This window comes from Oncorhynchus tshawytscha, linkage group LG26, assembly GCF_018296145.1.
Source record: "Oncorhynchus tshawytscha isolate Ot180627B linkage group LG26, Otsh_v2.0, whole genome shotgun sequence".
Classification (NCBI taxonomy): domain Eukaryota; kingdom Metazoa; phylum Chordata; class Actinopteri; order Salmoniformes; family Salmonidae; genus Oncorhynchus; species Oncorhynchus tshawytscha.
Window position 1 is genome coordinate 14,817,727 of NC_056454.1, and position 15,359 is coordinate 14,833,085.

At 45.7% G+C, this 15,359-nt stretch overlaps 1 protein-coding gene across 6 annotated transcripts in view; it reads right to left on the reverse strand.

Moving 5' to 3' along the window:
- The window catches only part of LOC112225239 (neurabin-1), a 38,199-nt gene that overhangs the window by 1,737 nt on the left and 21,103 nt on the right, over nt 1-15,359 (reverse strand). Inside the window, exons 3-19 of one of the 6 annotated variants that reach the window (XM_024388995.2) lie at nt 11,176-11,308; nt 10,875-10,995; nt 10,318-10,422; nt 9,669-9,801; nt 8,818-8,976; nt 8,655-8,708; nt 8,213-8,442; nt 7,525-7,621; nt 6,227-6,371; nt 5,373-5,518; nt 4,844-5,174; nt 4,609-4,660; nt 4,463-4,534; nt 4,105-4,204; nt 3,049-3,093; nt 2,453-2,569; nt 147-335 (exon numbers count right to left, since the gene is read on the reverse strand). In XM_024388995.2, the coding sequence (XP_024244763.1) occupies nt 147-335; nt 2,453-2,569; nt 3,049-3,093; nt 4,105-4,204; nt 4,463-4,534; nt 4,609-4,660; nt 4,844-5,174; nt 5,373-5,518; nt 6,227-6,371; nt 7,525-7,621; nt 8,213-8,442; nt 8,655-8,708; nt 8,818-8,976; nt 9,669-9,801; nt 10,318-10,422; nt 10,875-10,995; nt 11,176-11,308 (2,229 nt within the window). Of the gene's footprint in view, nt 1-146; nt 336-2,452; nt 2,570-3,048; nt 3,094-4,104; nt 4,307-4,462; nt 4,535-4,608; nt 4,661-4,843; nt 5,175-5,372; nt 5,519-6,226; nt 6,372-7,524; nt 7,622-8,212; nt 8,443-8,654; nt 8,709-8,817; nt 8,977-9,668; nt 9,802-10,317; nt 10,423-10,874; nt 10,996-11,175; nt 11,309-15,359 lie in introns of all 6 variants that reach the window. The other 5 variants (XM_024388993.2, XM_042307019.1, XM_024388994.2 and 2 more) reach the window with 5 other exon arrangements.

Here is a 15,359-nt window from a genome sequence, read left to right on the forward strand (position 1 = left end):
CTAAAAACACTGGAGAAGTGAAGCCTTGCGCTTCTACGCTCTTAGTTGTCGCAGAAATTGACCCACTATGCTTTGTACATCTTTGTCCTATCGCTGAGTCTACCTTTACATTTTCTTTGGCCTTGTTGCTTGTGATGCCCTCTCACCTTCAATTTGTCACTGTCCAGGTGCATGAGCTGATGTCCATCCACACCCTTGGCAGTGAACTCAGGCGTGTATTGGTCCATGTTCATGCCCATCAACCAGTGACAGATTTGCTGATTGGTCCACTCGGAGACGGGGCGGTTCTGCCATTGGTACTCCTTCCCTGTGGGCACTGGCTCGTCATCCAGGGTCTACGGAACACCAAGAAACACATGCCATCCCAAGAAAACGAACAAAAAAACAGTAGCAATAATGTATTAAATAGCGAATCAATGTCAGTTACATGACAATACGTAAGCACAATATCAAAATATCATGGCACGGTGCAAAGTGACAAATCCCATTCGTTATTTTTTTTAAAGAAGCTGTGTGCGCACTCGTCAATTCAGTTTGTTCCAGCGCTGTTAAGTGGAAGAGGCCACGACATGCAGACGGAGCATGTTTGTTTTGTTCTACCTGGCTTGTTTGAATATAGAAGGCAGGGCTTTGGTCTTAACGTTTATCGGAGTTGAAATAAAAATCACTTATCGACTGAAACACCTACAAGATAAGCCATTCAGCCACAAAACACAGCCATACACACAATCCATACACCATACACACAAAACACAGCCATACACACAATCCATACACCATACACACAAAACACAGCCATACACACAATCCATACACCATACACACAATCCATATACCATACACACAAAACACAGCCATACACACAATCCATACACACAAAACACAGCCATACACACAATCCATACACCATACACACAATCCATACACCATACACACAATCCATACACCATACACACAAAACACAGCCATACACACAATCCATACACACAAAACACAGCCATACACACAATCCATACACACAAAACACAGCCATACACACAAATACACCATACACACAAAACACAGCCATACACACAATCCATACACCATACACACAAAACACAGCCATACACACAATCCATACACCATACACACAAAACACAGCCATACACACAATCCATACACCATACACACAATCCATACACCATACACACAAAACACAGCCATACACACAATCCATACACACAAAACACAGCCATACACACAATCCATACACCATACACACAAAACACAGCCATACACACAATCCATACACCATACACACAAAACACAGCCATACACACAATCCATACACCATACACACAAAACACAGCCATACACACAATCCATACACCATACACACAAAACACAGCCATACACACAATCCATACACCATACACACAAAACACAGCCATACACACAATCCATACACACAAAACACAGCCATACACACAATCCATACACCATACACACAAAACACAGCCATACACACAATCCATACACCATACACACAAAACACAGCCATACACACAATCCATACACCATACACACACAAAAACACAAAACACAATCCATACACCATACACACAATCCATACACCATACACACAAAACACAGCCATACACACAATCCATACACACAATCCATACACCATACACACAAAACACAGCCATACACACAATCCATACACCATACACACAAAACACAGCCATACACACAATCCATACACCATACACACAAAACACAGCCATACACACAATCCATACACCATACACACAAAACACAGCCATACACACAATCCATACACCATACACACAAAACACAGCCATACACACAATCCATACACACAAAACACAGCCATACACACAATCCATACAGCATACACACAAAACACAGCCATACACACAATCCATACACCATACACACAAAACACAGCCATACACACAATCCATACACCATACACACAAAACACAGCCATACACACAATCCATACACCATACACACAAAACACAGCCATACACACAATCCATACACCATACACACAAAACACAGCCATACACACAATCCATACACCATACACACAAAACACAGCCATACACACAATGCCAACACGATATACAAAGGGATGTTCCTTTCCACTAAACAGACACAGGAGCAGCACAGATCATTCTACGGTCTAACCAAGGAGCTTCTTCTGCTAGTTCGGCAAGCTGACTTGCACATCAAGGACCCGAAGCTAAAGACAGAAACGTGTTTTAACGCCACACAGACAACTTCATCACACACATGCAACTTCACTCTCTGGCGGCCATTCACAAGTCCATCATCACAGCCACACGGGGGCAAAGAGCATGCAGAGACATCTGAGCAGCACCATCCCACACGGGCTTTTGTGGACGTGGAACAAAGAGAGAGAGAGAGAGAGAGCACTCACCTCACTGGACGAGAAGACTAAAGTATGTGAACGCCCAGGCAGATTGGGCTCTGCAACTAAGCCTGCGATGTCTGAACTGGGGCCGCAAGGGTTTGAATCGTCTATGACTGACAAACTCTGGAACAAGTGGAAACAAGGAGGAACGCATTAACTAGACAAACACATGGGTGGGTAAAACAACAGTTCTTTACTCTGGGGAGTAAAAGCTCTAGGGAGGAAGGGGATCCACAGTAGTACCGGTAAAACATGGAACTTTAGATTGAGAACTAGAACAGTGCATTTTCTGAAGAGAAAGTGGCGTGCTTGCAAGCTTGTGAAGGATCGATTGATTCCTAAGACAAACAAACTACTTCTACCACGACACTTAATTCTAATCATCAAATCGTGTGTGATATGAATGTGAAAGGTTAGATTTAGAATGCTCGACACACTACCACAAACCCAAGTCCACTACGACGACACAAATCAATTTGGGGGTATAATTAGTATGATCTAGATGCGAAATGAACAATCACAACACTAGATGAAGGGTTAGTTCTAGTCTACCAGCTCCTCTAAGATTGGGGGGGGGGGATAAAAAGGAAATCATACTGTACCAAATCTAACGAGCGACTGAACAAAGAGGACCAGGAGAGATTTGTCTGTTTTGAAAGAAGGACTGTTAGTGAGCGAGCTTGTCAGGTCGTTCTCCCTACTTTACACTGTGGATCACACTGCTCTGGCTGGCACAGGACCATGGGGTACAGACTCCGAGATGTAGAATCCCAGCCAGCAGAACCAGGGGAGACCCTGTTTGTGGCCAACACTCCCCACACACTGCCCACTATCTCCCCATAGCCCTGGTGCTGTTGGCCTCCATCTACACCCCAGGCAGTCTGGTTGTGAATTAGTCAGGCCTGTTTGAGTAGATGCATTTAAAAATGGGGATAATTCTGTGGTTGCTAAGCCATTGAAATGCCAGTGAATCCTCCTCCTCTCTCTCTCTGATTAATAACGAATCAGCGTCTCAAAAAGCACCCTATATAGGGCATTACTTTTGAACTGCAATGTCATCATCCCTCGCTGGGAAACACGACGCCGGCTCAGCCGCACATCTCTTGACTGGATTCTCTATTTATTTCCATGCAGAGCAGAAACCTTGAACTGTGGACTACTGATCAAAGAATCACTGACTTATTACTGGCATGAATTGGTCCAGAAATGGGGGTCAGTTCAGTGACACAGTGAAGGCATTTCATTTCACTTTGTAGTAGCCAGAGCCATTTATTTCAAGAGTTAGGCCAACTTTTAGAATTTTGAATACTCAGTTGCATAGCATTGTTTAATCATCCCTCATGCAATGTTAATGGCTGGCTAACATGGCTGCCATAGAATGTTGAGGTGTCATGCAAATGCATCCTAACGCAGAAACCCTTACTGGGCCAACTCTTTAAATACATGGCTTTAGTAGTAGCTAATGAAATGTCATTTTGAGTCCCGGCTGGATTTGGCATACTAATTCAAATGGCTTCATACAATCTCTCCTCAATGCAAATGTCTTCTGCTTCTGTTTGTTACTGGCGATCCTGAAATGACTAAACATCTGTGTCTAGATTACGAGGGCTTTTTCTTTCCGTCCTTTGCACGGGGTCAGCTGAGGGGCGCGTGCTTACCTTGTTTTTGCGGTCCTGGCTCTGCTCGCTGCTGGTCTCAGTGGCTGCGTATGGTAGGCTGCTGCTGGAGGACGAAGGCTCCTTGTCCCTGTCTCGGTCTCTGTCCCCAAACCAGGAGAAGGGCATACAGGTGGGTATAGAGGTCATGGACTCAGAGGGGGACAGGTTCCCTCCAGGTTCCTCCAGGAGCTCGGCAGAACCCCTGGGCATTAGGAAAATTAAGAAAAATAAGCTTAAGTCTCCAAATGACATATTGTCTCTTCAATAGCACTAAGGTCCTCTGATAGCAGAGCTGTGAGTGTACGGTGATTCCATAGCCAGGATGTGGTGACACAGTAGGCATAGTGACATGACATACCTGCTGTCCAGAGATGCTCGCATCGCCTCCTTGTCATGTTTCTTCCCTTTGCCACCAGACTTCCGAAGGCCACTGTTGGATTTCAAAAGCTTTAGATAACACAGGACTGACAAATTGAAAACAAAATCATTCTCTCAGGCACTTACCCAAAAATCGTCTTTTTGGGTTTTCCTGCTGAAGAACTCTCATTTGTCTCATCTGTAACAGAGTCACATTTTCAAAATAACATAATTACATCAACTGCTGCAAGCAGAGAGCCAGTAAGAGGCACATCAATATGGTGACAGTCAGTGGCGATAGTAGCAACATCTTGTTTTGTAAATGTACAGCGTGAGGAGAATGCTGTGGTCAGCAGACTGATCTCTGGATATGGGACAGTACCTTTGAGCTCCTTGCCCTTCCCCCTGGACTCCCGTTTCTTCACATTGCGCTGGAGCCCCGAGGGGGAGTGTGGCGAGAGCAAAGCGGTATCTTTAGGTGGCGACAGAGAAGGACTGCTCCCACTCTCGGCGCTGTTTCTCTGGGACGGGGGCAGGGAGGAGCTGCTGGAGAGCTCCAGCTTGCTCCTGGGTCTCTCCCCAGCCTCGGGGATCTCATCCTTCTGGCCGTTCCCAGAGTAACAGATGGGCACCGGCAAGGACAGGCTCTCCTGGATGGACCTCCTCCTCCTGACATAGTCCTCCTCTGCATCCTCCTCCTCTTCCTTGTTCTCCTGGAGGGAAAGACACCGTCAGCAGTGTTGACTAAAGAGACAAAACAGTGTCTCCGTGACGGGACTGACCCATGTGAGCATTGGTATTGAACACGCAGTCAACAGAAGGAGATGAGGAAGGATGTGTCTTTGAATTAGCTGGTACTATTCACCCTGATATTACTTCCCAAAATGAACGAGAGAACATTCTGAGCTGACCTGCGACTGGCAAGGGGACGCGCCAAGGCTCTCCTTCAGTTTGTTGCGAGACGGACGATTCCTCCTTGGGGCCAGTAAGCCCTTGGCCTTGTGTGCACTGGTGTCCAAGCGGTCAGTCTCAGGGACCAGCTCGCTCCAGTCTGTATCTGTGGGGGAGGGACAAAAACACAGCTCGGTACAGTAGACAGTAAGGCCTGGGAATTGTCAGGGACCTCATGATACGATATCGCCTTACTGCTGATACGATTCAATACTGGGATTTGAATTGCGATTTGATGTGCCAACCATATTGCTGACTATGAGTCTGCTGCAGAGAGACGAGAGTAGGAGAAGTCGAGTTTCGATCAGTCGGGGAAATAAAAGTGGTGAAAACATGTCGGCTCACGATCCCAAAACGATACTGCGATAAGTGACTGTATCACTTTTTTTCTCGATCACTACTACACGAGGTACACACGCTGCCTCCCTATTCCCTATTTAGTGAGCTACTTCTGGTCAGGGCCCACTGGTTCACTGAGTGCACAAAACATTAGGAACACATCTAATATTGAGTTGTACCCCCTTTTGCCCTCAGAACTGCCTCAATTCGTCGTTGCACGGACTCAACGAGATGTCGAAAGCGTTCCACAGGGATGCTGACCCATGTTGACTCCAATGCTCCCCACAATTGGTGTCAAGTTGGTGACATCAATAAGGGATCATAGCTTTCACCCGAATTTCACCTGGTCATCCTGTCATGTTCCTAATGTTTTGTGCACTCAGTGTATAGTTAACAAGGGTGTCATTTGAGATGTATCCACACTCTTGCCCTCTTTTAGTGGTAAATGGAGGATGGCTCCTAGACTCCTACTTACCTAACAGTAGAGAGTCCACAGACTGTGTGTTGGTGACGGGGCCTTCACTCCCCTGGCTGCTCCATCGTCTTTCCTCGGCAAAGTCCTGACCTGACTGGGTCTCCACGCGGTCAGCAGATGGACCGCTGCCCTCCAGGACCGCTATCTGAGGAGAGAACCACAGAACGGACCATCAACCCTCTCTCCTTCTCCACGAGGTCTGAACCCTCTCTCCTTCCCCACTAGGTCTGAACCCTCTCTCCTTCCCCACTAGGTCTGAACCCTCTCTCATTCTCCACTAGGTCTGAACCCTCTCTCATTCTCCACTAGGTCTGAACCCTCTCTCATTCTCCACTAGGTCTGAACTCTCTCTCATTCTCCACGAGGTCTGAACCCTCTCTCATTCTCCACGAGGTCTGAACCCTCTCTCATTCTCCACGAGGTCTGAACCCTCTCTCCTTCTCCACTAGGTCTGAACCCTCTCTCATTCTCCACTAGGTCTGAACCCTCTCTCATTCTCCACTAGGTCTGAACCCTCTCTCATTCTCCACTAGGTCTGAACCCTCTCTCCTTCTCCACTAGGTCTGAACCCTCTCTCCTTCTTCACTAGGTCTGAACCCTCTCTCATTCTCCACTAGGTCTGAACCCTCTCTCATTCTCCACTAGGTCTGAACCCTCTCTCATTCTCCACTAGGTCTGAACCCTCTCTCCTTCTCCACTAGGTCTGAACCCTCTCTCATTCTCCACTAGGTCTGAACCCTCTCTCCTTCTCCACTAGGTCTGAACCCTCTCTCCTTCTCCACTAGGTCTGAACCCTCTCTCATTCTCCACTAGGTCTGAACCCTCTCTCATTCTCCACTAGGTCTGAACCCTCTCTCCTTCTCCACTAGGTCTGAACCCTCTCTCCTTCCCCACTAGGTCTGAACCCTCACTCCTTCTCCACTAGGTCTGAACCCTCTCTCATTCTCCACTAGGTCTGAACCCTCACTCCTTCTCCACTAGGTCTGAACCCTCTCTCCTTCTCCACTAGGTCTGAACCCTTTCTCCTTCCCCACTAGGTCTGTACCCTCACTCCTTCTCCACTAGGTCTGAACCCTCTCTCCTTCTCCACTAGGTCTGAACCCTTTCTCCTTCCCCACTAGGTCTGAACCCTCTCTCCTTCTCCACTAGGTCTGAACCCTCTCCGTCTCCACTACGTCTGTTAGAATATTCCAGTCTCTTTCTCATCATTTGTAAATGAGAACTTGTTCTCAACTAGCCTACCTGGCTAAATAAAGGTGAAATAAATAATAATATAAATAATAATATGTTCCTCTCACCCGGTCCTGCAGGCTTTCAAGCTGCTCCTTGTACCATCGATCCTTCTCATCTAGAACTTTCTTCAGCTCCTCCTCCTTCTTCACAAAGTCAATCTCCCTGGAAAGGAATCAGACCATTAGACTTCAAAATCATTCCACTGACGTGTGGACATACAGTGCATTCGATTGAACCCAATCGAAACATCTCTGGAGAGACCTGAAAATAGCTGTGCAGCGACGCTCTCCATCCAACCTGACAGAGATTGAGAGGATTTGCAGAGAAGAATGGGAGAAACTCCCCAAATACAGGTGCGTCAAACCCAAGAAGTCTCGAGGCTGTAATCACTGCCAAAGGTGCTTCAACAAAGTACTGAGTAAAGGGTCTGAATACTTATGTACATGTGATATCTTATTTTATTTTTTGCAAAAATGTCATTATGGGGTATTGTGTGTAGATTGATGAGTGGGGGAAAACAATTTAATCCATTTGAGAATAAGGCTGTAACGTGATAAAATGTGGAAAATGTCAAGGGATCTGAATACTTTCCAAATGCACTGTACTGTACTTTTTACACAACATGACTCAGCATAGAGGAAGTGGAAGAATGCCTTCAGCTTGTTCAGAATGAGGGAAGCACAGGTCAACACAAGTCGAGACTTCGAAATAACGCACTTCTAAATAACTTGACCCCAAGTGAACTCAACTCACTTCTGCTGGTAGTCTTTGAGAAGTTTCTTGGCCTTGTTGTATTTCTTGTCCAGCGTCTCGTACTGGCTCTGGCTCTCAGACAGGTGCTCGTTGACAGTTTTACACAGAGCCTGGGCTTCTAGCCAGTACCCTTCCAGATTCAACATTTTCTCATTGCTGCTCTCAATCTTCTGCTCCAACTCAGCCACTCTCGTCTCCCTGGATGCTTTGTCCTCCTCGGACGCCCTTAACTGTAGAGGAAGAGTGAAATGTATTTTTTTAGTACCTAAATCTAAGGGCTTCTCAATCTACTAGTACAATCAACGTATTCAAAAATCATTACGGTCAGTCAGATGAGACAAGACGACAATTACGGGCTGGTCACCGGCCGGGGCGACAGATTGCATTGACCCATATGTACTCATGTTTATGAAACAGTAGCTTGCCCTCCAGATGTACATACCTTTTCCTTCAGTTGGTTTATTGACGCTGTTCCTAAGCTGTGTTTCAGTTGGAGCTAGGGTAAAGAGAGAAACCATTTCAGTAACAAAAACAAGCACATTTCACACAAGCAATTACACATCCGCCATAATATAAAGCGGTGGTAATTCTATCAGGTGAAATACCTCCTGGAATTTTAAGCCCATCTGCGTGGAGTCCATGTTGAAGGGCATGAACATGGCCTCTGTCTCCGGCGGGTCAAACACCTCCACCGTCCTTCCGCCAGAGAAACTAGACCTTAGCATATCTTCCTCATCGCCGTCTTCCTCCTCGTAGTGCTCCTCCTGAAACATAACCAACCACAACCACATCACACGGCCAGTCACCTAGCCACGCCCACGTGGCACCCAGCGGGGAGGTATGGGTAATCACTACATCATATCCCGGTGTTACCGTGACATCCTGCAGGAGAGCCAAGCAGGAGCCCTTGTGTCAGAAGGAAACTCATCTCTGCGTCAACATGTTCCATCACACAACCAACCCCAAACATGAGGCAACACAGGGAAAAACACTGCATAAATCCCCACACAGCTCATTGACTTGCATACCTACACAGAAATAATTAAATATCTGCCCATTTTGTCACCCACCACCAACCACACAGCTCCTTGTACACGAGTAGCCCAGTATTGAAGTAGATGCACACGTATGAAATATGTTCCACAACGGGACATGTTTTATCACCTTTTAAGAGATTCAATAGGCTTAAGCTTTTACTTGCTTTTCCAGGAGCCCTACCTCTCTGTGCTCAGTTCCTCTATAAATAAAGGCTTGTGGTTGCTTGTGCTTTTGAAAAGCAAACATTGCACAATTCCACCAGGCTCCAGCAGCAAGACCCCCCCACCCCACCCCACCCCACACAGCCCCAGGGTGACAACACACCATGCATATTCACTGCTACCTTCCCTGCTGGAGTGGCGACTGGACTGGGCTAACCACAGGGCCAGGGTTGGGTGAGGCCGCCCAGGTGACTCACCTCCTCGGTGGACTGTTCGTAGGGGTCGTCCCGGTGCTGCTGCTCCTGCTGGCTCTTCTCCTGCTCCAGAGTCTCGCTGATCAGACGCGCCACCTCGCTCTGTGTCCCCGGCTTCTCCCGGCCAATCAGAAAGCTGTTTGTGTGAGAGCGTGGTGGGTCAGCGTGAAGAGGGGTAGTACCAGCAGATGCCTGGCTGGTCGATGACATTCCCTTTGCTCTAAGCCTTGGCATACCAGTTTAGTTCCAATCATAATAGCTGACTCATGCTGATAAGAGTCAGTGTAAATGTAGGGGAAAACGGATTAAACCTGTTTATTGAACTTTTCCTAGAGTGTGAGCGTGTCGTTTGCCTACGGTGAATCATTCACCTGCGCCCTATGTGGGCCTGCTCTCTTTGTGTAGGCTTGAGGCACACTCAGTATACAATAATAAAAACAAACCCAGTTACTCTTTCAACATCTCTCAAGGATATTTATTTTCCTCCAGTCATACCCGAACAACTTTAAAACGGTAGCTATGAGGTCATTCACTGGTAGGCTACCGGACGGCCACACGTTTAATCTCAGAACACAAGGGAGGGGGCGAGGCTGCTCACACCTAGGATCATAAGGACTTTCAAAATGTACTACTGAAGCTGGACTGAGCTCACCTGACCGTTCCTTTCGTGTTCTTCAGGACTGTAGCAGCAAACAGCTGAGTCACTCCCACCAGACTGATCCCGTCCACCTCCACTATCTGGTCATTCACCTGGATCCTAGGGGAAAGGACAACACGTCATCGTAAGGCATCGCGTAGATGTCGGAAAGAGGGCGTGTAATTGACAAGGTGTGCCCTGGAACCACGTCGTAGTAATAACTCCTTTCCTTTTTTCAGCGAACAAATTCTTCCTGCTGGCAGCGCAACATAAGGCCAGATTCCCTGGGAAGCGGAAGGAGCTATTTTCTTTCGCTGCCTTACAGGGTTATAAATACAGCCAGTTGCTTAGAAATGGTGTCTGAAGACCATTGGGGAAATGAAGCATTTGTACCCTTTCACATCCCCACAGTGTGGTGGACCATCGGATGGCTCTGTAATGCATCCAGAGACAGTTCCAGGTGTCTACGGTACAACGCATTTGAACTGCCAAGGTTAAAACACGGTTCAAATGTGAATGCCTCTGTTAAGCACGGTAGAGTGCAACGCGTTCCCCAGGGGGTGGGGCATCACCTGCCATCCCGTTCAGCCGCTCCCCGCTCTGTTATGGTCTTCACAAAGATTCCCAGTTTCTCCAGGCCCTGGTCAGCTCCCACTCCCATCCCTATGATACTGATGCCCAGGCCGTTATCTCCTGTGGGACAAAACAAGAATGGGGAGTTAGAATGGATGAATGGGACTGCATTCTCTGGACAACTGCGATGAGGATGCTGCTCTTTGCCAGGGCGGCCTTGTAAAAAAGAAAATCTCAAATGGTACTCAGAGACACTTGGGTTAATAAAAGGAAAGATGAAATGCAGACGAGAACACGGACCCTTTTCAATTTCCACGGGGAACACGTCCATCTTCTCCACCCTCTTCTCCAGCTCGTACTCAGCCGACGCCGCCACGGGGTCCACCTCATCGTTGCGCCGGTCATATTCCTCGTTAGAGTAGGTGCTGAACACCTGCATTGTGGAAGCAAGCACAAGAGGTCTTACAACTAGGCTCACCACAGTGTCCCCACACAACAAGCAATGGACTTAAAAAGGTTGACTCTCAACCCAAATTTCAGCCTTTGCCCGACCCCTTTAAAAAAAAAAATGAAAAAAAAAATGCATTCGGGTGAGAATTGGTCTTAAATATTCATTTTGGCGGTGGGTAAACATAGTTGTACCTGATCCCAACACATCACGAACAAATACGGCTCTGGACAGCTAGTTAGCTCACAGCGGTAAAGCGCAAAGTTCCTGACATCTATTGCCACTTGCGGTGTAAGTTTGAATCCTCCATTGGATGCCAAATAAATCTGAAATGTGGACTCATATGTATTGCGGTATTGTGGTGGGAAGAAAAGTGCAATCGTCACCTTGAATATTAAGATTAGTGGCTCAATTCGATCCAACCCTCATTGCAGTATTTACGCAGTAGCTCCTTTTCCCCAATGGTCAAATACACGCACAGAATGGTCTTGGGTACTGTATAAAACCCTAGAACTACTACCAGGGCGACCCCTCTCACAGGTATGCTTTCGCTTTTCAGAATTAGAAGTGTGTGGGCACGGGATGAATATTGTATATAAAGGATAAAAACAATTATTAAAAAAAACATCTGCCCCATGTGGGATTAGAACTTACAACCATTGAACTATTTTGCAAAGAAAATCATATATATATTAACTGAAATATCACATTTACATAAGTATTCAGACCCTTTACTCAGTACTTTGTTGAAGCACCTTTGGCAGGGGGTTACAGCCTGACACTACAAGCTTGGCACACCTGTACTTTGGAGAGTTCCTCCCATTCATCTCTGCTCTCTCAAGCTCTGTCAGGTTGGATGGGGAGCGTCGCTGCACAGCAATTTTCAGGTCTCTCTGAAGATGTTCGATCGGATTCAAGCCCGAGCTCTGGCTAGGCCACTCAAGGACATGCATTGTCTTGGCTGTGTGCTTAGGGTCGTTGTCCTGCTGGAAGGTGAACCTTCGCCCCCAGTCGGAGGTCCTGAGCATTCTGGAGAAGGTTTTCATCAAAGATCTCTGTACTTTGCTCCGTTCATCTTTGCCTCGATCCTGACTAGTCTCCCAGTTCCTGTCGCTTAAAAATATCCCCACAGCAAATAGTTCAATCTTGGTTTCATCAGACCAGAGAATATTGTTTCTCATGGTCTGAGAGAGTCTTTAGGTGACTTTTGGCAAACTCCAAGCAGGCTGTCATTTTACTGTGGAGTGGCTTCCATCTGGCCACTCTACCATAAGTCCTGATTGGTGGAGTGCTGCAGAGATGGTTGTCCTTCTGGATGGTTCTCCCATCTCCACAGAGGAACTCTGGAGCTCTGTCAGAGTGACCACCGGGTTCTTGGTCACCTCCCTGACAAAGGCCTTTCTCCCTGATTGCTCAGTTTGGCCAGGTGGCCAGCTCTAGGAAGAGTCTTGGTGGTTCCAAACTTCTTCCATTTAAGAATGATGGAGGTCAATTCCTTCAACCTCATTATTTGTTTTTTTGCTCTGACATGCACTGTCAACTGTGGGATGTTATATAGACAGGTGTGTACCTTTCCAAATCATGTCCAATCAACTGAATTTACCACAGCTGGACTCCAATCATGTTCTAAAAACATCTCAAAGATGATCAATGGAAACAGGATGCACCGGATCTCAGTGACGATTCTCATAGCAAAGGGTCTGAATACTTATGTAAATAAGGTACGTCTGTATTTGATTTTTAATACATTTTCGCTTTGTCATTATAGGCTATTGTGTGTAGATTGACGAGGGGGAAAAAGTTACATTTAGTCCATTTTAGAATACGGCTGTAAAGTAACAAAATGTGGAAAAAGGGAAAAGGTCTGAATACTTTCCCGAATGCACTGTAAGAAACGGTAAGCAAAAACATTTCAATGTGGTCATATGCGGCAATGTGCCCTACTGCCTTTTGAATTGTGTGTAATGTCAGTTGTCTAGTCAAGGAAGCGTCATGCTAAATATATTGGCACACTTCACTTACCAAGACCATTACCAAATAAGTTGTGCTGTCACCAGCTTTTATAGTAAGCCTTGAGGTGGTACCACCCAGCACATCTAGAAGAGAGTGTATTTCATGTTGAACCCCTCCCTTGAGATGACGTAGGTGCCTCTACATCACAATTTCAATGGTAGAATTGAACCGCTAGGGGCAAAATAGGCTAGATTTACTACTAAAAGTATATGACTTCTGCAACAAACTTAAAATGAAGACCAGAATTGGCTTTTCATTCTAACTAAGCCAAAAACATTTGGTTTTCAATTATTTTTTATTTACTTCATGAAAGTTTCTCTGTAATAAAAGGCCAGACACATTTTCTGTCTGTCTGTACTTATAAAACGAGTGTTATTCTCTAAAATAGGCCTGTTCTGCTTAAAACTATTGTATTTATCAGTCTCTACCGTGGTTATGAGTTTCAATAAATATGAAGCAGACTAGGCCTTGAGGTCTGAAACTCTAACCCTTCTTCATTAGTTATCAATAAAAACAAAACAGTGCTCCCAGTACCATCAACAGTTGTTCACCCTTTTGTATTACCAGTGAAAGAAGCCTCTGTCTCTGTTATTTTTCAGACAGTGAGGTAGCTCAGTGTCTCACCAGTTTACAGCAAACAGACGCACTGAGGCATACAAATGCCCGTATGCACAAAGACGCACTGTTCCAGGGATTTCATTAAGGTTTAAAGAACCTATGATTTGAGCAGACATAACATAGCAGGCTGGTTCAGTCTCAGTTCACCGACGATGTGGCCGATTTCTTGTTCGGACCCTAGTTGCACACACGGTATGGCAGGCAAAGAACGCCCCGCGAGAAAGTAGGCCACAGCTGGGAGGAAAAGAGGAATAGATGTGGCAAAGAGCAATGCTCTGTGGAAACAGGTGGTAATCCTCAGTACTAAAATGAAGAGACAACATGAACAGCGGACAGAAAGCCTGTATTCAGTCCCCAATCTTCTGCTCCCTGCCAGGTTACATTGCAGGTTGGCCATTTCTATGATTAAATCAAACATAGCATACTATGGTATAAATACTAAAGTATTTACTGTAGAGTTTTTGTAGACTTTACTGTAGTAGTTACAGTTAACCATAGTATAAATAGTGTAGTAAAAGAAAAAATGTAGTATATATATATACACACACTATAGTAATCAGTGTAGTGTTTTTGCAGATTGTAGTATACTGCTGTGTCTCTGCAGATATTACTGTAGTATTTACTATAGTTTTTTGTTGCATTATCTTTGACATAGAAGTGAAACCTCCCGGAGAAACACTAAAATAGCAAAGTTTCCATAAACTGTAGGGCGGTCGGTAGGTAGGTAGGACTGGGGTCTGAACAGATAGTTCAGAGATTCTGCTCTATAACCTGTACTGAACAAAATATGGTCTATACTTGGCATGTAGGTTTCTTACGTATGGCACAAATGGGATATGGGGAGGGAAATGGGCAGGGTATATGCAAATTAAATACTCTAGTATTTACTATAGTTTTAAAAAAGTGTCATGTTTTGCAGACCTTCCTGTAGTATTTGCTAGTCTTTTTTCCCGCCGGATAATACTGTAGTATATGCTATAGTATTCTACAATATACTACAACATTCTATAGTAAGTACTACACATGATCGATGGATACTAGAGTGTGTAGTATAGTATTCTACAGTATACTACAGTTTACTCCAGAATTATAGTATATAGTATGTACTGGAATATTCTATATTAAAATGTAAGTATTTTGGGAATCTGGGTTTGGCGGATGTCAGGAAACCCCTACCTGCCCGAATGCATGGTGCCAACTGTAAAGTTTGGTGGAGGAGGATCTGGGGCTGCCTTTCATGGTTCGGGCTAGGCCCCTTAGTTCCAGTGAAGGGATATTTAATGGTACAGCATACAATTACCTTTCAGACGATTCTGTACTTCCAACATTGTGGCAACAGTTTGGGGAAGGTCTTTTCCTGTTTCAACATGACAATGCCCCCGTGCAAAAGCGAGGTCCATACAGA